Genomic DNA, 24673 nt, shown 5'->3' on the forward strand with positions numbered 1-24673 from the left:
ATCTACCCAATACTTGATGTTTAGGTCCAGTCATGATTGTTTTAAAGGTTTATTGTACACTTTGCTGCTGGATACAAAATAAAGGCATACAACTGTCGCAACTCGGGCAGTACGTACAAAGTCGAAGCGGTAAAAACCATTTCAAAATATAAACTCGTTTTTTTGGAATACATTGTGTCAGAGGCTGCCCATATTAATACCTTTGGTATAAAACAGTAACGTTTCCCTTGAAAAGCAGACAAAACCCATCCATTACCTTACACACATTCGCATCACCTTGTAACTACTCTACCTAGTCTAGTCTCAACCACCCACATTAGTCACGACTCACTTCCGTCCCTTGACAGGCGGAGACTGGGAGGTAGGTAACCGAGAACGTCCGTCCCACGCGAGCACCGAGCTCCAGCGCCCCACAAGCACACATCCCCGTCTACAGTCGCACACGTCCCTTAAACAAACACGAACACCGACGCTTACTGGACCCAAAAGGATCTGCATATCCTCTCACTGATGGCTATTCCACATGGTGTCAGAATCACAGACAAAGACCCCAAGGGGCTCTCCAGGTGATGGCTGCGTTTACAGCAGGCAAACTGCCCTGAGACTGCTGGTGAGTGGCGGTCCCGCCTGGACGCCAGGCCAGGAGGACAGAGTCTAGGGCCACACTAAATTTCTAAGCATCTACTACTGGCTGTAAGCCCAGCGAAACAAGGAAGGAGACCGAGGGAGAGGGAATGGATCCCCGGGTTTGAGCTACCCCCATAACCAGGCCAGCCAGCCTTCCTGGAATGGAGTGGGTCAACAAGGGGGGGGGCAAAGGGATGGGCAGGAGTCAGGGAATGGGGCTGGGAACAGAGCCGAGCACTTACTGCCAAGGACAGCTCTGCTCTTAGCCAGATGTGCGGGGGCCCAACAAGCACGGGACCACAGACCAGCCAAGGTGGCAACAGGCTTGCCCCCTAAACAGGGCGATGTGAGGAACAACAATTTAGAAACAGGAAGCACAGCAGGCCCCATCACCACTGCTCCGAGCTGCAATGATTTACCAGTAAGCCGTGGGCACGAAATCCTGTGGCAAAATGGGCTTCCAGCAAAGCCAGCCTGGAGACTGCCTGGCCTAACACACAGGGAGCAGAGCCAGGACGCTGGGCTGGAAGGTTTCGAACTAGGGAGCTTGGAGACACCTCTGGTGGCCACTAGCTGCAGGGTCCCTCTCAGAGTTGTCAAACTGAACCCAAAGGGAATGCCACCGAAGACACTCAAATAGGTAGTCAACATCCACAAAAATAAATACTGCAAACAAAAGTTCTCACGTACATGTCATACCCATTCATACTTTTCCTTCGAGAACCCAGCAAGCCTGGCTCCAAGGCTCCTCAGATTCTCCCAGAAAGTAGGCCCTTGGGCAGCTTGTCAACAACAGGGCCCATTCACCTGGGTAAAAAAATCAATTCACCTTGTCGAGAAATATCAAAATAATCATCTGGCATGTTACAAAAGTATCTGCCGGCTCCAGAAGTGGAAGGTGCCTGGAAGCCTGTGTAGGTCCAGTGTGGGGCGGGGGAGGGGAGAGGGCGGGAGGAGGGCCGGGCCTGCCCTTGCCGGCTCACTGGTGGAGGTGGGTGCGGTCGTCGGGCCGCTTGATGTGGATCCGACGCACTCGCTCAATCCGCTCCCGTTCGCGCTCCTCGTCCTCATCCAAGTGGTGGGAGCGGCCGGCCGCCCCCCCTGTGGCCTCCAGGAGGGCATTGTCAGGTCCCCGGCCATCCTGGGCCTCGTACAGCAAAATATTCAGGGTCTCCTCATAAATCCGGGCTTCAGGGAACTCCACCTGTGTCCCCACAAAATACAGGGCAGGCAAGTTAGCGTCACACCCCCGCCCCCACCACCTGTGCCGCCCAACCACCCAGTACTTCCAATGGGCTAAACCAGGCCCCAGGGATTCCATTTAAGACCCTTGTCATTGTTTTTAAAGTAGTTATTTTCAGTAGGCAACACTTAGAGCGCTAAATTCATGAGACAAAAGGGAGACAGTGAAATAGGTCTCCCCGTCTTCTCTGCCCCCTAGTTTCCCTGCCTGAAGACAATGCCTCTCATCATTTTACACACCCCCCAGGATCCAGTACATATAAATATACGTATGTTACATAATATTCACACACGTTAAAACACACAAAAGGTGGCCCCCTACACAGACTCTTCTACCATTGCTTTTCCCTAACTTGGAGATCATTCCACACCAGGGAATTACAAAGAATTGGACAATGCAATTAACTAGTTCAAGCCTGAGCTCCCTCATGAAATGGACACCGATCTCCCCTTCTTTGTAAAGTGCTGTTTGGCTTATTCCCTTTTGGGGTTAAGGCGCCTTGAACAAGAGGTGAGCTGCGTAAGTGGGACCCAGGCTGGGTCGCAGGCACTTGACTCAGAGGAGAGACTCTGCTTTTGAGGGCAGGATTCTGAGCTGAGGTGCTGGTTTCTGGAGGAATGGAGCACAATCCACCCCATCTTTCCCACTGAGGCTATAAAACCAGGAGAGAGTGTACACAGCAGCTAACTAAGGACAGGGACATAAATACTGGCAGAGAAATTGGGGGAAAGACCAGAGTTTGAAGTAATAACAAACCATCTGTGAGTTTACTGTTTTTCTCTGCCAGTATTCCCCCAGCCTGAGTGCAAAGCAGCCCGTCACCCGGAAACGGGCACCAACCAGGACAGAGGGAACTCGGGGAGAAGGTCTCTGGTGGCCAGAGGGGCCACCAGTCTCCAACACCTAGAGAAGGGGGGGGTTCCCTGGTTTTCTTTTCTCCATTTTCTTGCACCTCAGCCCCCAAGAAATCTTGTGGTGGCAATGAGAGCCTGTGGGAGCCAAAATTCTGAGGGAGGGAACCTTCCCTTCTGATTAGAAGAGCTGTGGTCTCAGCAGGACGGGGAGAATCCCGACTGCTGTTTTTCTCTGTCTTCTTGCTGCTTGGCTCCTGACACAGGCAAAGTCACAGGCAGCGTGTGGCAGAGCAGAGCGGGTAACGAAAGCCCCAGATTCCTGGCCAATGACTGAAAAAGGGGGAGTCCCAAGGAAGCAGAAAGTTTCAAGGAGTCTGTGAAGGAGGGAAGCTTGAGAAAGTGGCTTCTTAAGGTTGTGTGTGAACTCCAGGCTCACCCCGCTCTGCTGACCTGACCCTCAATAGCGTGTGTAGACTTGAAGAAATGAGCAATGGGACAGACCGCTGCCCAGGACACAGACTGGCGCCCAGGTGGCACAGATCTGCAGGCTTTGAAAACTCAACTGTCATTGGAACTACAACCCCCAGGAGGCTGGTGGGCACTGTGGCATGAACCCAGCTGAGTTGACTGCCTGCTAAACAAAAACATTAATGTTCTCCCTGGGATTTAAACAAGACCTACAGCCCTAAGACTTTCCAAACTGCCCTGGATACAACTCAAAAGTTCTCAGCATATACATGAAAAACCAGAGAAATCTGAACTCCTGAGGAAAAAGATAATCAACAGAGGCCAAAGCCAAAACGACACCAGATGTCAGAATTCTCTGACAAGGACCTGGAAGCAGCTACTATAAAAATGTTACAACAAGTAAGGGCGAATGCTCTAAAACCAAAGCAAACATAGAAAAGTCTCAGGAGGGTGATAGAAAGAACCAAATGAAATTTTAGAACTGAAAAAATACAATAACCAAAAGAGAAAAAAGACCAACCCACTGGAAGGGCCTCATAACAGAATGGAGATGACAGAGGAGTGGCAGGGAACTTTAAGACAGATCAACAGAAATGAGACTGAACAGCAGAACCAAAAAGACAATAAAGGGCAGGATTCTGTGCTTAATTATCACCTAGTGAGTCAGAATTAAGAACCAAATGGACAATGTCCGTATTAAACATCTGCTTACACTTTATGTCAGCAAGCTACACCATTTCCAACTTAACTACAAGAGAGTTAAATGGTGATTACAATAATTACTGCAGCACTTGGAATGTTGTATCCAGGAAGGTAAGATACAATTATGCAAGAAGCCCAATGGAACATAGGTACTGGAGACAACAGAACATGCATGTTTGCTCCAAAGCATAGCTCCGGAGGTTTGGGCTAGAAGGAGGAACCTGTTCCTGCGGGGACAGCCGACCCCAAAACCACCTCCCTGGAAAGCCAAAGCCACATGCTTCCCTTGGAGAAAGGAAGAAGCCCTCAGGGACAGGATGGCAGAACAAAGGAGCCATGGAGAGGGGCCCTGGCCTCCCATCCTGGCCCTGCCACTAACCAGCCTCAGACACAAGCACAGGCTCGCTCAGCCTGCCCACTCATCTATCATATAAACGGTTGGGATCAGCTCCCGTGGTCTCTAGATCTTTCTGCTCCCTGTGAAGCTCTGAAAATGGCAAGTCAAGATTTTAAAGCTTAATATGATTATCCTTTTAATAGCCAAGGGCAGAGGCAATCCATATATATATATATATATATATATATATATATATATATATATATATATAATATATAAACAAACTACAACAAAATGGGGAGTCTAGTTAGGGGAGTCACAGCCCTAAGGAAAAAAAAAGTTCATGGGAGCAAAGAGGCATGTGTCTTGCTAATGGGGTAAGAGGAGCAAGCGGATTCTGAGCCCCATCCGTCTTTGAAACAAAAAAAAAAAAGAGCCTCTTCCCTCATTGGCTCCCTTCTAACAGTAGACATCTTTTAGGATACATTTTGAATACGAATGATTAAAATGTTTAAGTTAAAAAACAACAACTCTGGTTTCTACTTTGAGGTCTGCTTTTCTCTCATTTGCCTTTGCTTGACGCCAGCTCTAGAATCCCCCAGAATGGCACGCTCCTGGAGCTGGTGATGGTGATAACCTGAGTGGGTGACCGACACACTTGAACGAAGGTGACTAGAGCCATGAAAATCTACCGTGGCAGAGCTACTGCATGTCCCCGGTCACCAAGGCTCCCTTAGATAGACTGAGAAGGAAATGACAGAGTATATTGTAGTATCTTTACAAAAGAAACAAAAGGAAAGAGGACCGAGTTGCATAGCTCAAGGAGGGCAGGGCAGCAGAAGACGTAACGGGAGTGAAGGTCAGTGAACAGCGACCAGAGCTCTCACGGTACCTGGCGGTATGATCCAGCTTTGCAGAATGGCACAGAGACAGAAGCCAAGGGAGAGCTCAGGGCTCTTGGTGTGGAGGATGATATAAAAATGGACCCACAGGGAGTCCTGTACGAGGTCGGGAGCCAGGGAATGCTGAGTGGGCCCCAGGAGGGTGGATGGCCACTCTAGGTCAGTGGGTAAGAGGAGGACAGACAGGTGGTAGGAGCAGTCGGTCATGACTAGAAAGCCAAGGTCAAAATCTTGAAGGTGGCACCGTTCCTCTGATGATCAAATGGGATGGGGCCATGCTGGTGGGAAGCAATGTGGTGCTGGAGGGCAACACACTGCACAGGCAACATCAGATCGCTGAAGGTACAGGCGCAAGTGCCGGCAGGGGGTACACACAGGTACCAGGACATGTCTGCATCAGCACAGATGGCAAAGGAACTTAGATGCGTGCTGAGCGTCAGAAAGGAAATGCCATTCCGAGTCTCCAAAACCTACGTGTAGATCTCACCAGGGCCCGAAAGATCATGCTTATTGTGAACAATGAACAGTCACAAGCCAAGGAAAACACTTTGAAAGCTTTTCTCTCTTTCAGTTTCTTCTGCTCAAGTGCAAAGGGAAGTTGTACGAGGGCAAACGTCAGAGCAGCCGCTCAGCACTGTCCCCTCGCAGCCCTTACCTTGGTCTGCTTCTTCTCAGTGGCATAGACGATGGAGGTACAACAGACTTCGGCAATCTTGCGGCCCTGACCGTAAAAGGACCAGCAGCAGATTTCGTCCCCAATGACATCCTTTATGAATAGGACCCTTCCGTTAAAGCGCAGAGAGAGCTTATCAAAGAGTTCAATGTTTTTCAACATATTGTCGTCAGAATTGCTGCAAAAGAACATTTGAGATAAGGTGACCACAGCTGACAATGACTGCCACTATCGGTTGTGTTTCCACATGCTGGGCGCATTATCTCCACTATCCCATTCCAACTTCACAATAATCCCATGGCAACCAGTCCCCCACTGCTCAGAAAGGGAAAGTGAGGGTTAGAGAAATCAGGTAATTGCCCAAGGCCCCAAACTAATAAACAGCAGAGCCAGGCCTCAAAAAAGACAGCTCTAGACACTCAGCCCGTGTTCTACAACAGCCAGCGGTGAAATGCTGAACACATGGAGCCTGCGGGCAGAGGGCACAGGTGGGGGACCACGGAGCCCCACTGAGTCACAGGAGTGGCAGAGCGGGACTGCCCAAGGGAGACGTTTTATCCTGGGGCAGTTTATGGGTCATGCTTGAGTAACCTCATCAAACCCCCCGACATCCCTCAAGTTCCTGATTTAGAGTCACATGTTCCCAAGGGCCACCGGGCATTCTATAAGCCCACTTAGACTGCTGGTGGGGATGCAAAATGGTGCAGCCACTTTGGAAAACTGTTTGGTAGTTCCTCAAATGACTAAACCTAAGTTAACATACGAGCCAGCAATTCTACTCCTAGACATATACCCAAAAGAAATAAAAACATGTCCACACAGAGTCGTGTCCATGAATGTTCATTGCAGCTTATTGATAATGCCCAAAAAGTGGAAATGACCCGAACTGCCCATCACCTGGCAAATGGGTAAATAATATGTAGTCTATGCACACAATGGATTATTTACTCAAACAAAGAAATGAAGTGCTCATCATACAACATGGATGCACCTTGAAAACATGACGCTAAGTGAAAGGTGCTAAGTCACAAAAGGCCACATATAGTATGATTCCAGAGATATGAACGTCCAGAGGAGGCAAACCCACAGAGACAGAAAGCAAAATAGTGATTGCCCAGGCCCGGGAGGGAGGGGGAATTGGGAGGAAAATGAAGGGTGACAGCTATGGGCCTCGGGTTCCTTTTGGGGGTGATGAAAACTAGGTTACGTGGTGATGGTTGCACAGCTCTGTAAATATACTCATTATACACTTTGAAGGGCGGATTTTACGGTATGTGAGGACTATGTCTCCTGTCGATCACCTGTCTATCTTTGTCTCTACCTAGCTGGGCATCCTCGAGGTACAGGAGTGCCACCCTTATCAGGAGGCAACAAGAGGAGCTGGGCCTGCCTGGTGTGAACAGAGGCTTTCCTGGCACGTGCAGAAGTCTTGTCTGGCTGATGCCTTACCTGGTATATGAGTACTTGTTGTTACTTCTGTTGTAGAGCAACTTCACGGCTGGCTGTGGGTTGTTTTGAAAAAGAAGAGAGTTACTTGGTGTGCAGGTGCAATGAACCCCTGGTTTCCCATGGGGCTGGGCCCTGCCACCAGGCCAGAGAGGCAGACAGCATAGCTGGCTGGCTGGAGTGGGGCTCGAGAGGGACATGGCATGACCCGATAGTGGGGGACACAAGATGAGCTGCAGGTTCCCACTCGTAACCCCTTCTCAGGTCTTGCCCAGGCAATTGCACACACTGTCATTTAAAAACTTATTCCCAAGGGCCTCCATCATGTCTAGGAGCAAAAGAAATGCCACAAGGCTGCCTCCAACGTACCTTATTTGAAGTTGCTATGAGTTTCTGTTCTTCTTTGGATGAGGTGATCACAGGAACTTTGCAGAAAGGCTCGTAAGTATCTTTGTTCTGCTGGAACAAAACATGCTTTCAGCCTAGGAGGCCTGCCCTGCACCGGATTATTTAAGCTGGCCTGGCGAGGGGAGATGGGGCGGGAAGAGAGGCGGATTCTCACCACCCGTGAATGGGGGGCGACCAGAAGTTGAGTTCTCCAGGAAGTCTGCTCTTTGGCCAGGGCTATTATATGCCAGGGGCTCAATAAATACTAACAACGATGACACATTTCCACCGCCTAGGAAGCCACTCAAAAATAAACCCTAAACCTAGTAGATGAAACATGATTGCGTCAAAGCTTCTAAAACCCCACGACAATGACTACAGAAGAATATAAAGAATAAAAAAAGTATAAGCTCAGAAAGAGAAAGAGAATGAGAGAAGTGAGGTTAGCAGACAAAAGATAGCAAGACTTCGAGGCTGAAGGGCCAGTCACAGACGAGTAATAACCAAGGAGGAGAGGAAAGCTGGAACCTAAGTCAGCAGATAGGAGAAAGTCCTGGAGATTTTCAAAGAATGCCTCTGAAGGCTGGTGCACACAGACCAAGGTCAGAGGACTGCTTGCCCCAGCGAGTTGGCAGAAACACCAGGGAGACCCCTGATGGATCCCCTTCCCCAGCCCAGCAGAAGAAAGATCCATTTTCTTGGAGTGGTTTGTACAAGGCAGGACTGAGTTGCTATTCTGAAAACAGGGTGATCCCGTGAATGGTCTACACACTAGAAGGTAAACTGGCCCCTTCCCCCACTCAGATCTCAGAAGGCAGTCAGTCAGGCATATACCCTCCAGGCAAGAGAGTGGAGGATACCTCCCCGGGAACTGACCTGTCCAAAAAAGGCTTACAGATTCTGACATTGGGGGTTCCCACCAAAATGTCAGCTTTATCACCCACCGCTGAAGCCTACCGGAGAACAAGGACCACCCCCACACATACAGCTTTCCAGAGCCTTACTCCTCAATTTCAATAGGCCAAAGGTCATCAGATAATACATAGAAAGTCTCTCAAACATGAGACCAAAACAAAGAGAGAAAAAGTAAGGGAAGCAGTCAGACGATGAAGGCAGCAGAAAAAAAAACTTCAAATACTAGTATCATCAGACAGATGAGAGCAGATACTGCATCCTATGAAAGACGACCAGTGTGCTATATAAAAAAAAGGAAAGGCTCTTGGAGACTAGAAATATGATAGCAGAAGTAAAATATTCAATAGAAGGGTTGAAAAGGTAAAACTGAAAAAAAAAAACCTCTGAGAAAGTAGAACAAGAAGACAATTGGGATAAAAACTGGGAGGACATCAGCTTTGAAAGTGTGACCTCAGAGACTAATAGAAACCACAGAAAGGGGACCCAGAAGGCAAGTCTCCAAGACAAAGAGGAAACAAGTTCACTGATGTGTCTGAACGTACCCACAGGACACTGATCTTTCTCAGAATTTAGGGCTGAATTAGGGATATGAACTTAGAAAACCAAGCAAACAAAACAAGGAAGCAATCACCAACTCTGGCAAACTGAGAAGTCACACAGGAAAGAAAATAAGTCACTGCATACTGGGGCTCAAATGTTACCAATATAGACATCTCAGTGTAAACTCAGAATATCCATCTAACCCAAACTGTGGTAACCGATATTGGGAGACCAGGAGAAGGAATGTATAAATATGTAAGTTTGCTAGTGGCTGGGGAGGGGGTGTGCTAGTACGTAAGCGAAATTGAAATTTTCTATAGTAATGCCAGTAGATAATGTTGAAAACTGAAATGTCAATGAATAGCAGTACACCAAATATGAAAGTAAACAGAACTGCTGAAATTAAGAGGCTGCCTGGGGGTGGGGGGTAGAGGGGAAAGGACAGATAGAGGTGCTTTTGACACCAACCTTGCAATACTATGTGACTTCTTAAATGATGTACATGCATTACGTTAATATAAAAATGAAATAAAAATACTATACTAAAGGCTACATTTGGTTAGATTTACAGTGAGTTCACAGACTCCCAGGGCAGAGGTGGTGTGTGGAAACAGGTTCCTTGAGGAGCTAGGCATTATGGGTACTGTTCCCGTGGAGGGCCTGAGAGACCTGTGGCTTGGGGGAGGCCAAAATAAGAGCCTCACCTGTACAGGTCCAATTCCTGTGACAACCTAAAGGGACCCTTCTGATTCTCTGCCATGCCAGAACTTTGTCTGAAACAAATGGCCATTGGTTATGTCTAGAAACATTGTGGTTTTATAGGGATTTTGCTATCACTAGACTTGACCCTGATATTCCTGCCTCAGGGCCAGCTGAGGAGTGAGGGGTGTCTGTGTCTGCAGAGACCATGCTAGGCTCCCAGTGATAACTCATGGGGTGAGAGTAAGGCCCCAGATGGGTCCAGAATCCAGATCAGTATAAAGGGGTTCAATGTACACGAGATGACCCAACACCGTGGAGGCTGAGATGAGCCCGAGGGCAGCTGGGTGGCCTAAGCATTACAGAAAAGCCTCTTAGGGGTCCCTCGGACCAAAGGGGACAAGCTCCACAGCGAACTCATTAACACTCCCAAGAGCTCGGTGAGGTAGGAACTGCACCCCCTTTTGCAGAGGGGGAAAATGAGGGAGGCAGGGAGGTCTGGGGCCTCGCTGCGCTTATGGGAAGAAAGGGTGATGCCTACTTGTAGGGCTGCCTGGCACTCTTCCACCAGGCCCTGGACCAGGTAGTACTTGGCTTCTGCCAGCAGCTCCTCGATCTCCCGGCGGCTCTCGGGCAAGGGGACGGCCCCATCACGAAGGTAGTTGAGGATCGTACCAAAGTGCTTCCCACAGCGGTCAATTAGGATCCAGCCTGTAGAGGAAGGGAGGGGGAGTTACGTGGGCACTGCCCTCTTGGAAGGCGCTGGGAGGACCTGGGGAGTCTCCAGGCTCCCTCCACCTCCCGGGGAGAGCAGGAACCACAGAGAGAGCCACCAGCAGCCCTGTCACAACATCCCAGCCCTGCTGGCTGGAGACCACCACACGCCAGACTCATCTAGTCTCAGACTCTTTTGGACGCCAAGGCCCCTGAGACCTAACAGCATGTTTCTAAAGAACCCTCCAAAATCCCTTAGACGAGAACATCCCAAGGGGCCTTAGAGCACCGCACCTGGATTAATTGTGTCTAAATGACCCTGACATGGGAAAAGGCCTCTGGAGTGAAAATACCTACTCCCTCTTTCTACAAGGCTTTTTTCAGACTCTCAAAACAGAGCCATTTCTAAGGAAGCAGAGGGCGCATCCCCGCAGACTGGGACCTGTCTCAGGGGGGTGACCCCAGACACTCACCAGCACCAGAGGAAGTTCCTGCTGTCAGTCTCCACACGCACTTACTGGCTAGTGGCAGCTATTAGAGATAAAATGGTGAAGGAGGCAGACCCTGCCCCCAAGCAGTTCAGGGTAACATGGGGAAATGAAACTTGCGTTTATTAAAAGTACCCATATGGAAAAATGACCAACTGCGGACCAGAACCAGGCACCGAGAAAAATTCTTGGGGGTGGGGCCAGGAAGACAAGCCCTTCCATTTCTCAGGGTCCTTTCCAGGGTCAGCACTTGCCTGCTATCCCACCACTAGAGATGTGATGGGTTTTCAAAATTCCTCTATTGAAACGCAAATGTCCCTGGCAGTGGTATTTGGGGGAGGAAACAGGACTGGAGCCTGGGCAGAGAAGACGGTACCGAAAAGGGAAGTAGGAATGGGACGAAGACCAAGTATGTCTGGATGGAAAACGGGGAGCGCTAAGAAAGAAGCCAGAGAGACATGAAGCCCCGACCGTCCTCGCCAGCAGGGCCTCCTCAGGCAAGGGGCTTGCCCAGGTCTCCCATCCAACATGGCAGGTGGGAAACAGCAGCACGGGCACGTGAGGAGGATTAAACAGGAACCAGTCATCTTCTGCCCCGGCTGTCTCGCTGCCTTTGCTCCCAGCTCAGGGAGAAGGGGCCCACATTTCCACTGCTAACACCCCCGAGCCCTGCCCCATGTCCCCCTCAGCACCCCAGGCCTTGGGTCAACAGCAGAAGCCAACAAAAACCAAGAGCGGGGAACATACCTTTTTCGGATTCAGAGTCACCAGTCCACTCACTTCCCCCAACCCCCTCAGCCCCCAAACCCAGTCCCGCCAAGAGCTCTCTCTTGGTTTTAGGGGACTAGTTGGGATTCTTTTCAACGTTCACCAGGAGAGGGGATAACTAGGCTATTTCCACGCTCCCCTCTGGCAGCCTGGAGTCAAATCTTGGTTTCAGGAAAGGAAGAGGTAAATCATATCCCCTGACAGTGACTGCTGGACATTGTCCCATTGCTTCTTTCTACATTTGAGACAACAAAGAATGGACTCAGGATCTGTAATGCAGCCCAGATGCCTAGGGGAGGCTTTGAGCAGGCAGGATAAACAAGTACAAGTGGGCTGGGCTGAGGGCTGACCAGAGAACTGTGCCCTACCCGCTGTGGGCTGGGGGTGAGGGGTCTTCCTTCTCCGGCCAAGAGTGGCCAGGCAGGGATGTGGGCCCGGGGCTGTATGAGCCTCTGACATCGCAAGCGAAGCCAAAAATGCAGATTTCTTTGTGAAATCTCCTGATTTTTAAAGAATGCTAAACTAATTTTTTTAAAAAACAGTTATTATCCCACCATAGGGCAACCAAAACACATCTGCAGGCTGCATGGGGCCCACATGTCACCAGCTTGCAACCTCTGTGCTACCCTGGAACTAGTGCTTTTCTTCCAACGAGCTGACAAGGTGTGGAAAGAAAGACAGCGTTATGTTTCCACCAGTTCTTTTGGAGGGAGGCTCACTCCCCTGCATTTTCTGAACACAAGGCTCAGAGAAGCTCAGTGACATTCCAAAAGTTGGGGAGGCAGGACTAGACCACAAAGAAGAAACTTAGGAAAACTCTTGTCACTGGTATTGAGAAGACCAGAAGAACTTCAGTCTTTAACAGAAATGGCAACCAATTCAACCTAGCTGCTCGGGGAAGAAACCGTCCACGTTCTTCTACCTTTGACGCATGGACAATTCAGCTGCTTGGAAAGAGCGAAAGCCCCTGAAATCAATTACCGAAGTGACAGCCCAGAGTTTCCATAAACGAATAGGCGGACTGGACCGTGACACTGGGCTCCAGCTCAAGAATGCCTGCCGTCAGGAAATGCTTGTGGCGAAGGAATCATACTTTGGACAAATAAGGGCAAAGGAGCCAGGCGCACTCTCCATGAGGCTTCAATTAGCATTTTGACTTTGAAATATTTTCATTGTTTTCAAAGCAGGAATCTCTCCCTTTGAAACAGCTCAAATGCCTCGCGCACGTAGAAAAGCAAATGGAAGTCAAGCAGCCGCTTGCTTGCTAGTGGGGCGTCTTTCCTGCAGCCACAGAGCACACGGGCTCTTTAGGAAGGCTGTACAAGTCAGGACGGCCTGGGGTCCGCAGTGCATTCAACAAGGCTGGAGAGAACAGGCGGGGCACAGACAGGGGGCTCGGGGACGACTGGAGACGCCGCATGGCACAGGGTGAAGAACGTGGGCCTGTGTTCGAAACCCAGCTCTGCATTCTTGCTGGAGGATGTTAGTGTTTCACTTAACCTCTCTGTGCAGCCGTTTCCTCTTCTAAAAAAGGTGCCCCACAGCGCTGGCATACAGGTCTGATGAGAGAATGTACGGGAAGCACATACCGTGCCTCCCCGAAAATAAGACCTAGCCGGACCATCAGCTCTAATGCATCTTTTGGAGCAAAACTTAATATAAGTCTTATTTTACTTATATAAGACCAGGTCTTATTATTAACTTTTGCTCCAAAAGACGCATTAGAGCTGATGGTCCAGCCAGGTCTTATTTTCAGAGAAACATGGTAGCAGAACACTGGGTCTACTGGCAGCTCTCAAATTAGGTCCCTGACCATGAGCGCTTTGCACATTTCATCACCATTCTCTGAGAACAAAGCAGCAGCATGTTCCAGCCCCCAGGTGGGAGCTTGTGAGACGCTCAGGGTACCTCAGAGGCTTCCCTTTGGGGTTGGGGGGACTAGGCCGCCAGGTTCACCTTCTCCCCGCCCCGCCAGCATAACATGTACTTACTTCCCCTCTCCTTTCCCTCCCCCCACTTCCAGGGAGCTTTCACTGCCCTCTCTTCTCCATACTGAAGTATTTATATTTCTGCGGTTCTCAAACTTGCCTGATCATAAATCACCCGCGGTGCTTGAAGCTGCTTCACTCCGAATCAGAGTCTCTGGGGCAGGGTGTCTAAGCCTCGGCACTACTGACGTTTTGGACTGGATAATTCACTACGGACTGGATAATTCTTTACTACGGCGGCCTGTCCTGGGCGTTGTAGGTTATTTAGAAGCATCCCTGGCCCCTACCCACTAGATACCAGTAGCTAGCACTCCCACCCCCAAATCGTAACAACCAGAAATGTCTCTGGATAATGCCAAATGTCCCCTGGTTGCATACCACGGAGGTAGATCACAGACCAAAATGGAAAACAAACAATGTAAAAACTGAGGTATCAAGACACCACTGAAAAACCTAGGACGGGTCAGACTTCTGTTGCTTATGTTTACAACACAAAACCGTAAAGAAATGGGATCCAGAATACACCTTTCTACAAAGCAAAAGGGGAAATGGGAAAAGACGTAAGAAAGATGCAATCAGGCAGCTAAATGATAAAAACACAAATGACCAATGAACACAAACCGATGCTCAACGCACTAGAAACCAGTAAATGTTAAATAAAAAACAGAGCACCGCACCACAACCACCAAACTGGCAATAATTAAAAAGGTTTGACAGTGTCTAGTGCCAGCAAAAATTCAGACCTCTGAGGAGAGTGTAAACGGACAGAAATGCTAGTATCTAGTCAATCCTCTCCTGGGAATAAACCCAGCTCCCAATGCTGCAGCCCCTGAGGCATCTGGCTGGGGTCCAGAACGCCTTCATTTACCAAAGGAAAAATATGATTTTCTGGGTGTGCCATGAAGTGACAAAGGCTGAGAAGTGCTGCGCTCGAGGAGCTCACACATGCCAGGGAGCATATTCAAGGACGATGACATCCCTAACAGTAGACAGTGGGAGCCATCTACAGAACTAGCGACAGAATATGGATCCCAACACTGCAGTATATTCCTAGAATGGAACACTCCAGAGCAGGGAACTGTTTGAGCTACAGCTATTTATCCATGGCTTGATCTCACCAGCATAAAGCTAAGTAAAGCAAAACCAAAAAGGCTACAGACTATATAACGCCATTAATACGATGTTTAAAAATACACCAACAATACATTGTTTAGCGATATCAACAGTTGTAGTAACTCACGGAAAGATCCAAACCAGTGGTTCTCAACCATCACTGCACATCAGAATCCCCCGGAGAGCTCGTACAGGGCCAGATGCCCCAGTGCACTGGCTGGGGGCGGCGGGTGGGGGACTCGGTGCCACCAAGGTTGAAATCCACCTAGTGACCCCAAAGTCAGTCCAGGGTTTACCTCTGGAAGGGAGAGCAGCAAACAGAGAAGGTAGAGAGAGGACCCATCAGTCCAGGGCGATGTTTTATTCCTTGTCTGAGGGGGGTGCAGGGGAGTTTGTTACAGTACCCACAATTTTAAAGCTCTGAATGTATTTCAGACTTTTACAAAAGGCAGGAGGCTCAGCGATCTCAGAGATACCCCTGGCTACTACAATTTTCCCACATATTACCCTGACTTCCCCACTGGTTTTCTAGGAAATGTGCTGATAAGAAGATAAACGGCTCCCTCCTTTCATCTGGTTTACACACTCTCTCATTCAAAAGCCTTAGCAAGAGACCAGACTTCACTGGGGGTGGGGTGTGGGGGGTGGGGTACCACAGCAAGCAACAAGGTGATGCAGACAACACCAGCGAGGGCTCCACAGAACTCTTAACTCAGAAAGGTGCCCCTAACGCCACGGCCAATGTTGACAACGGCAATGTGACAAGGGCTCGCGTGAAAATCCCAGCAGCGTAGAAATTGGACGTTTCTGGGAAGGAGCCTGGCCAAGGCCTGCTCACTGCCACCGTGTCTCGGCTTCTCAGGACAGCCCCATGCCCCCCACCCCCACCTCCATGGGCCACTGTGGAAGCACAGCACACTCCTCCTTCAAGGCCAAGGCCACCGTCTTTCCCCTCCCCGCTGTTAAGACCTGCCTCTCCGTGGCTCCCCCCAGCGCTCAGCCCTCCACCTCCACACCTCACCCCAGGCAGGAACACAGGCCACAGGGAACAGTCCCCATTCCGAGTCTCCCAAAGTGTCAGATACTCTACCGAGTGCTTTCTAGAGTGCTTTCTAACGGCCTCATTTAATCCCCAGACAACCCTGGAGAGCGTTAGCGTTCCCAACTTTGAAGGGAGGAAACAGGCTCAGAGAAAAAAAAGCCGCTCACCCACTGTCACATTACCAGTGACCAGCAAATAAGTGGCAATTAGCACAAGGCTCAATATATAGAAATCGCTCCACAAATGTTAGCTGTGACGGTTACCATGTGACAGAGCAGGACTCAAACCCCGGCCCATCTCACGCCGACGCCCAAGTCCTCCTCTGTGTAGGAATTCCACGCACACGGTACAAAACTCAAATGGGCAAAACAGTATGGAGCATAGGAGTCGGCCAGCCACCCCAGACCCCTGCACCCCCCCAGAAACAACCAGCTTCTCAGGCGTCCTTTAGCGACTTCTAGCAACAGAACACACACACTGTTCTTTAGCCAGCAGGCTCTGCTGCTACATTTACTCTCCTGGTTGAGCCACACCTGGTGTTTCCACCTGTTTGTGGCAAACTTCTCCGCAGTTGACAGCCTTCTGGCCTGAGGCCCAGGGTGAAGCTGTGAGATGCAGGAAACTGTCCCAATTTGAAGGCCACGGGTCAGGCCATGCAGAGCGCTCACCAATAGGTGGCTCTGCCCGGTGCGGCACTGGCTGGAAGACCAGACAGCCAGGCTGGCAGCCCGGGCCCTCACAGGGGCGTCAGCACGAAGCCAGTGGTGGACCCTAAGGCTGCCACACTCAGGCGGCCTGGCCTGGGGGCTGGGCCCGCATCACACCACGGACAGCAGATGGTAAGAGCCAGCAAGTCCCGGGTGCAATAGCTTTTGAAAAAGCATCTCACATGGGATGTGGATTTCTCACTTATCAAACTGTAACCACGGGATAGCGCTCACCCCTCAAAGAGTTCAGGTGAGGCAGAAATGAAATAACACCCATAAAATGCCATATGGTGAGCCTTTCATAAGGACGTTGGAGCTCCCGGGAAATGAAAACAGCGAGGTTTGGAGCGTCAGCGACAGCACTGCTTCCCCGGAGATGCTGGGTTTTCCAGGAAGCCCCGGAGAAGGACATCCGCCAGCAGAGGTCAGAGTCCTCAGCAGGCCCCCTGGTGCCACTCTCAGGTGTCCCCCACTTGGGTGATGGGGGAGCTTGAGGAGCATTAGGCCACCAAGGCGAGCGCTTCCAAGGAGACGAGGCTTCCTCTTTGCTTTGAAGCGACTCAGCGCTTTTCCTGAGCCCCACCAGAGGCTGGGAGGGCAGAAGAAAAGCCACAGCAATCCTGGGTTCTCAGATAAAGTCTGTTTCCTTCTGCAGCTGGGGTGCTATTGTCTCGTTTCCACAAATACTCCAGGCAAGGCTGGGTGTGGCACAGCAAAGGGGATCCTCCCACTCATAAAAGGCTTGGTTTTTTTTTCTGAGTAAGGCACAGACGGCAGTTCTGGAAGGCCGCGATCACGGGAAGCCCAGAGAAGCGGAACTGCAGCCCTACAACCCAGCCACCTCCAGGACACAGAGTGAGGCACCCCAACTGGTGATAGCCCAAGCTTCGGCCCTCTTAGGACCACCAGGCTTAGGGCCTCCAAACCCACTGCTGTGTCAAAAAGTGCCCATTTTCTCAGGAACCACTGTCCCTGGAACGGCAGGGACATCAGCAGAGGCCCGCCTCAGAAACAGGTTCATAGGATCAAGCCAGGCAGTGGTCTGACCTGGTCTTAAGCAATCTCAGGCCAAGGAATGAAGGATGAGGCTGTTTTTAAACCTCATGTGACCTGCCTGGCAAACCTAGCCAGGTAAAGATGTTCCCCCTTGCCAGGTGCTCTGACTGTTCCAGGTGGGTAGGAAGTAGTTATGGAAAGTAAGATAACTTTAAACAATTCTTTGCTTTTTACTAACATGACTTTCCATAAAGAAGAAAAACGCACTAAATATACATACATTGATTACCTACTATGTGACAACAAACCCCCCACGAGGTGGGTATCACTATGCCCATTTCACCAGATGGGGAAAATGCGTTGTCAACGTCTTAAACAACTCGATTAGGATCACCAGCTACTAAAGGGGGAGCTGTGACTCAAATCCAGGGCTGTGCATCTTTGTCAGGACCCCGGTCCAGAGAAAGCTCTTATGACTCACACTTGAGTTTCACTATGAAGTCATAGAATTACCACTACAAGAACAGGAAGGGAACCAGCTAGGGTAGCTGGTCTAGCCTCCATCTTACAGAGCTGAGCTTTGGAGTGGGGAAGTGACTTTTCTGAAAGTCACACAGCAAATCTACAACTAAGTCAGGACTGTGAGTCCCTGTCCAGCCTGATTCCCACTTGTCTTCAGGTCTCAGCGTAAATGTCACTTCCTCCAGGAAGCCCTCCTTTACTACTAGATCCAGCCTCCCTGTTACTCACTCTCAGGGGTCCCTACACACAATGATGGCACTGAGCACAACCAGAAATCTGTAGCTGTGCGGCCACTGCACATTCCGTGTTGGTCTCCTGCATCAGAACGAAGCCGTCGACCACAAGCACGTGCCCTGTGCCTGGAGGGTGACCTTACCTTCACTGTCGGTTAGCACCTCCATGCGCCCGCTGAACATGGCTTTCAGCATGGTGTCCTGCTTGGTCAGTGTCTGCATGGTGGTGTAGTAGAGGGCGCCGCCCACATTCAGCTTCACGTACTTGGAGCTGGGGCTTGTGCCTTTGAAGGACGTGGTGCGGGTAGCAGCCGCTGGCACCGCTGAGCTCACCACACTTTCTCCTGACATCTCTTCCTGCCAGTGGAAAAGACACAAGGTCACTGGGGTCACAGCACCAGGTCTGGTTTACTTCTTTCAGCCACTGGGCTGAATCTAGCTTTCAGATGTGTTTTGCTTAGTTCAAGCATATACTGCATTTTAAAAAAAACAACTTTGCTCCCAACGTTGACAACTCAGGCGAGTTCACAGAAGAATCTGGATTTCTGGCTTCTCTTAAAATCAGAGGCCAACTTGGCCAGCAGGGCAACGACTGGTGAGAGCCGGGGTACCTGGCGAGGGGCATGTATGTATTCACCCATCTACCCCAAACTCCACCCAGATAGCCTCATATACTGACCTCTCCTGCTGACCCTGTGGGTACGAGTTTGCCACTAACTTCTGTGTTACAAGGGCTTCCATTATGTCCACTACCTGTACAAACGAACGCCCTCGTTCTATCCTAAAGCAGCCTGAGGCACAGCCCAGGGCATGTACCACAGGACAGCTAAAAGTGCCACCTTTCGGCTGAATTACAGATGAAATAAGCTTTTATGAAGTAGGATCCCAACTACCTCTCCTAATACTTCCCATAGAAAACAGAGGTGTTTCTGAGAACTAAACAACAAACATAAAAACTCTTGGAAACAAGTTAGAGCAAAATTAGAGACTTTCTGTATTAGCGCTACCCCCAAAGGGCAAGATCTGATGACAGTCTTGTAACAGCGGCTAACTTTCATATACATATCAAAGGAACGGATGTAGTGTCCTGATTTAAACAGGTGCAGGAAAGGAGACTGGTACCTGGCATATGTGCACTCGAAGAAAACATTTCTTTGTTTTTTTAAAGAGGGCGCAGCTCACAGTGGCCCATGCGGGGATCGAACCGGCAGCCTTGGTGTTATGAGCACCACGCTCTAACCAACTGAGCTAACCGCTGCCCCCAAGAAAACATTTCTTGAATGAATAGGTAGATTTCTACAGCTGGAGAAGATGCCCAAGACGGGGCTGAATCTTTACTGAATGTGAGACAGCAGCTCAAATGCTCTGAGAGGCCCCACAGTTCTCCATTAAGGCATCACGGAAATAAACCCAGCTTTGTCTGACTGGTGGTTCTGGCTAGAGGGCACTGACAGCACGAAGTCTTTTCTAGATCTCCACAATGACTACGTCTTACATCCATAGTTGTTAAAACACACGTTAGTTTTTTCAATGGGATAAGGGACTAATGGGTGGCAACCCTCCTTCAATCCTTAAGAGCAGAGGCAATGGACAACCCTCTTGATCTCAGTGGCCCCAAAAGACTGTGGCCTGGAAATCACCCACTGGGAGTCACATTAGAGCCTTGTAGAGTAACAGAGAAAGAATGGCCTCCTGGAAAGACCAGGGTTCCCTCAAGTAACTGTCTCTGCCTCATCCAGTAAAAAAAAAAAAAAAAAAGAAAGAAAGAAAGAAATGGCACAAGAAGGTAAGTTTTCAAAAGCTCAGGCTTGGCTCACCTGGAGTCTCTGTGGCCTGATGCCAACCGTAAAAGAGGCCCGAGGAAGTGGTGACCCATCCCTTCTTATTTTCCTCTGAAATCAGTCCCCAGAGACCAGACACTAACAATTATCACCAACCATTTCCCTCAGAAAAACTCTATTCATGGGATGACAGAAGTAGTTTATGGGAATAAAGAGCTTCTAAAAACTTTGAAGCGGTGCTCGAGGAGTTAGTTAAGGAAATGTGTTCCAAAATGGAAATACCCTCTGAAGCATTCTTTTCAGATCTAAATTTATACCAAAATAAATGTTTTGGGAAAATGCTCTCACGTTTTGTAAGGTGCTTACAATAAAACAGGCCAAAAAAGTCATCAAGTATACTTCACGCACTTTTTTTGCTCTCCAATATCTTTGAAAAGATAATTTGGGTACAATAGAGTGTGTTTTCTGTGTACTGTCTGATGAGTTTTGGTCAACAGATGCATCTGTGTAGCCCCCCCACTCCAGTCAAGAGAGAGAATATTTCTGTGGCTCCAAAAAGTTCCTCCACGCCCCTTTCCCAGTCCCCCCTCCAAAGACACTGCTGCTTTCATTTCTACCACCATCTACAACCACTGAAAATCCAAACAATGCTGGAAGACAACCATCATGATTTCTATTTTGTGCATTCAGATACCACAGCTCATAGTTTAGGCACTTCCCAAAGTGAGTTTGTGACAGACGTGGCTGGGTGACAGAGCAAGTTGAAGGACGTGGCCAAGTCCTGCCTGGCCTTGAGCCCCTGATTTTATCAGTGGTCATGCTTAGCATATACAGAGCTATGACATATAAATTGAGAAAGGAGGACCCCACTGCTTTCTTTAAGTACAAAAAAAAAAAAAAATCACTCTGAAAAAAGATGGAAGGCCATGCGTGGTTATAGGCTTGGCTTTGGACGTCAGACCTGAATTGAAGCCCCCAGCCTTGCCATTTATCAGCTGTGGGAGCCTGGGTGATTCATCTGAGTCCAGTCCAGCCTATCAAATGGGGAATATGGTGGTGACTCCCCCCAACCCCAGGGATGCCACAGAGCACTGAGCACAGCCCCTGGCTCAGAGCAAACACTCAAACATGAAATACTCAAATGACTAGTTGAGAATGCGCTCAAAGTCTCAAATTATCTTCTCTTTGGAGACTGGTTCCAGCTCTCCTGACTTCTGACTGCATTACTAAGAGATCAAGGCAGAAACCATCCTGATCTAGCTAGAGACTCCAGAATAGACAAAGAAAGCTCTGATCCTCTCCGGATCCCACTCCTCCAAAGGTCAGTCATATTAATACGAAGAGGCCCTTGAAAAAAAGGTTCTGGCTGTGTTCGTGTCCCGGAGCCCGAGTTACAGTGAGCTGAGGACACAAAGCAGAAGACAATAAGCCTCTCACAGCAAACCTCTCTACAGAGGATGCCCCAGCCATCGCTACAGGGATCCTGCTTTTTATAGCTTGTTTCAAAGGTTTGATTTAATTTTTAATGAGGTTGGGGAGGTGAGGTAGGAGAGAGCGAAATTGGTGACAAGAAACAGTGAGGTAATTAATACTGGAGGTATTGGTTACCGATTCCATTCAATCAGAAAAGAAGTTTATTCCAGTTAGATGGATAAGCAAGGCATCTCTCTTTTCCATCTCCCGAGTATACTGTTGCTGATTCTAAACAGTGGCCCTCCACTTGCTTGCACATCAAATTCCCTGGAGAGCTTAAAATAATACTGATGCCTGGGGTTCTCCTACCCACAGACATTTTCATGTAACTGGTCTGGGGGTGTGGCATGGGCAACAGAATTTTAAAAATTCCTCCAAGTAATTGCAACGTGCAGCCAGAATTGCAACCTACTGTTCTAAAGAGTTCTGTATGCTTTAATTAGGCCACAACCGTGTTTCCCCGAAAAATAAGACCTAGCCAGACAATCAGCTCTAATACGTCTTTTGGAGCAAAAATTAATATAAGACCCAGTCCTATATTATATTACATTATATTATATTATAGCCGGTATTACATTATATTGTATTATATTATGTTATATTAGATTGTATTATACCCGGTCTTATGTCATAGTAAAATAAGACCGGGTCTTATATTAATTTTTGCTCCAAAAGACACATTAAAGCTGATTGTCCGGCTAGGTCTTATTTTCGGGGAAACATGGAATTAACTTCATGGTCTTGGAGACGCTCCCTTACCTCTTGCTCTATTGGTGCAGTAGATTCCGGACCATACATGAAAAACAAACCACAGTATCACAAACAAAAGCAAGCCTCCACTTCACAGCTTCCAAGCCACAGACAGGAAGCAACTATATATATATGCTTAAAAAATAAAAGTCAGCCGATGGGGAAAAACTGTTGACTTGAAAGGAGACCCAGGCAAGTACAATAGGAAGAAACGTACCAAATCCCTCACCCCTAGATGTTTTCTATACAACTCTGTGGAACTGTGTCCCTTGTGTGTGTAGTGGGGGAAATATATGTGTGGAATGTTTGATTGAGTTTGGCAAACCTGGACTGCAGTTCAGTTCCACTACTTCCTGTGTGATGTTCAGACTAGTGATTTAACCCAGTCTCAGTTTCCTAACTTGTAAAACGAAGGTAAAGTCATGATCTTCATAATAACCCCCAGAGAATGAATGTCAAAGTACTTGGCACCTGCTCCTTAGTGTAGGTTGCCTTCTGCTCCTCAAGCTTTCCTTAAGACCAAGATTCTCCAGCCTTGACTGTACTAAAAAGTACACCTGGGCATGTCTAAAAAGTACTAATGCCTGGGCTTCACCCCAGAACAAGTAATCAAATTTGGGGAGGGGGAGAGAGGGGCATAGCAGCTCCGAAACTATTGTTTGAAAAGTTCTAATGTGTGGCCAGAGCTGAAAGCCACAAAGCTGTTTCTTTAACCAATTAGATCTAAGAGTCACTGTCTTGAGGCTAATTATAAAAAAGTCTGTCATTCCATTTCAATCAAACTAAATTCAATTATCCACATAAGTGTAGCATGATTTTGCATCCAAAACCTATATCCAAGTGTTCTACCAAATTATATTCTCTTCCTGTGTTTAGCACACGATTGACCTATTTCTCTCAATGGTCTAGTGAGGAAAATGTTGTCACCAATCCCACTTTTTAGGGGAGAAAATTAAGAATCAGAACTGTTAGGGTACTCTGACTCCCAAGCTCATGCCCTTTTCATCACATAGACAAAATCAAGAAATCATTGCTCTAAATCCCCTGCAGGGCTTGTTAAAACAGATTGCTGGGCCCCACCCCAGACTGATTCAGTAGTCTGTGGTAGGGGTTGAGAATTTGGCCATTTCTTACAAGGTCTGGGGACCATAACCTGAGAACCACTGGTGGTCCTTATATTACACAAAATGGAGCAGACCAAAGTCAGACGCTGGTTGACTCATTTTTCTTCAGCAGTGTCCTTGGGACTGATCTTCCTTAAAGATTGCACTTTCCAGGGAAGAGACAAGGGCAAACTAGTAAAAAAAAAGAGGGTCTGGGCTGAACTTTGCTCATTCCCACCCCAGGACAAAGTTCAAGAAACAGATCCATGAAGGATCCCAAGCACAATTAACTTCCCACAGCTAGGAGACTGCATGTGAGCCATCCCCAGCTCCTTAGGTGTGGCCACCTCCAGCCTCAACGGAAGTGACCATATAGGTAGGTACCAAGGCGCCAGTTAAGACGCTGGACTCCGTGGCGCAAGTACCCTGAACTCAGGCCTCTGGCATCCCTTCGGGGAGTTCCAAGCACACAAAGCACACCCGCCTGCCCACTCCCTCTCTTTTTCCTCCACTCGCCTGTGTGTTCAGATGCACCTGGGAGGCCCCCTTGGCCACTTCCCCGAAATCCAGCGACTTCTGCAACAACTTCCCAAACTTTCCGTCCCAAGGAATCCCACCTCGCTCTCTCATAACCTACCCATTCTCCTTCACAACTCCCCCAAATCTCATTTTCCACCCCAAATGTCCGTCTTCAGTGACATCTCTTTGTTCTCTTTGCAATTACCAATTCCGATTTCCAACAAGCACTCAAGACTCAGAGACACCCCCCTCCCACCCACACACATATCTACTCCCCAAACCCAAATGCTTTTGCCCCTGTGCCCAACAGCCAGAGACCCCGCAATTCTCCACCCAAAGCCCTACCCCCACCCCCGGCCTCGCCCCCATCCAATCCCCCAACCGCCTATCGTCTATCGCGACAGCCCCTATCGCACCCCCTCCGATCGGTCCCTTCCCCCTCTACTCTCCCTCTGCCCCGCTCTCCGCCGCCCAGAGCCCCCATCGGTGGGCACCGCCCTCCTTACCATGAAAAGTCGGAGAACGCTGGAGCCTCCAAACCCGGACTGACGGAGGCAGGAAACACCCAGCTCGCGTGAGCCAGTGAGGGGGGAACGGGGGGGTCGGGGCAGGAACTTCCTCTGTCCCTACCCCACTTCCGCCCCGCAGAGGGCGCCTTCCTAAAAGATCCGTTGTACTGCTAG

At 49.1% G+C, this 24673-nt stretch overlaps 1 protein-coding gene and 1 non-coding gene across 3 annotated transcripts; both read right to left on the bottom strand.

Annotated features, from left to right (window-relative positions):
* Positions 1-35: 35 nt before the first annotated feature.
* On the bottom strand, positions 36-24628 carry KCTD10 (potassium channel tetramerization domain containing 10). 2 transcript variants are annotated; one of them, XM_019757448.3, is made up of 7 exons: positions 24497-24628; positions 18508-18721; positions 10335-10504; positions 7622-7708; positions 7256-7308; positions 5789-5984; positions 36-1831 (listed from the first exon to the last, which is right to left on the bottom strand). In XM_019757448.3, exons 1-7 carry the CDS (start codon positions 24497-24499, stop codon positions 1607-1609), a joined length of 948 nt encoding a protein of 315 aa, XP_019613007.1. In that variant the 5' UTR covers positions 24500-24628; the 3' UTR covers positions 36-1606. The 2 variants fall into 2 exon arrangements, with proteins under 2 accessions (XP_019613007.1, XP_019613006.1); XM_019757447.3 differs by having other exon boundaries at positions 7622-7711.
* On the bottom strand, positions 19549-19624 carry TRNAM-CAU (transfer RNA methionine (anticodon CAU)). The gene has a single exon. It is a non-coding gene; the product is annotated as a tRNA-Met (tRNA).
* Positions 24629-24673: the final 45 nt, after the last annotated feature.

The sequence above is a fragment of the Rhinolophus sinicus genome, chromosome 9 (genome assembly GCF_057876585.1).
Source record: "Rhinolophus sinicus isolate RSI-liver-muscle chromosome 9, RSI-T2T, whole genome shotgun sequence".
Lineage (NCBI taxonomy): Eukaryota > Metazoa > Chordata > Mammalia > Chiroptera > Rhinolophidae > Rhinolophus > Rhinolophus sinicus.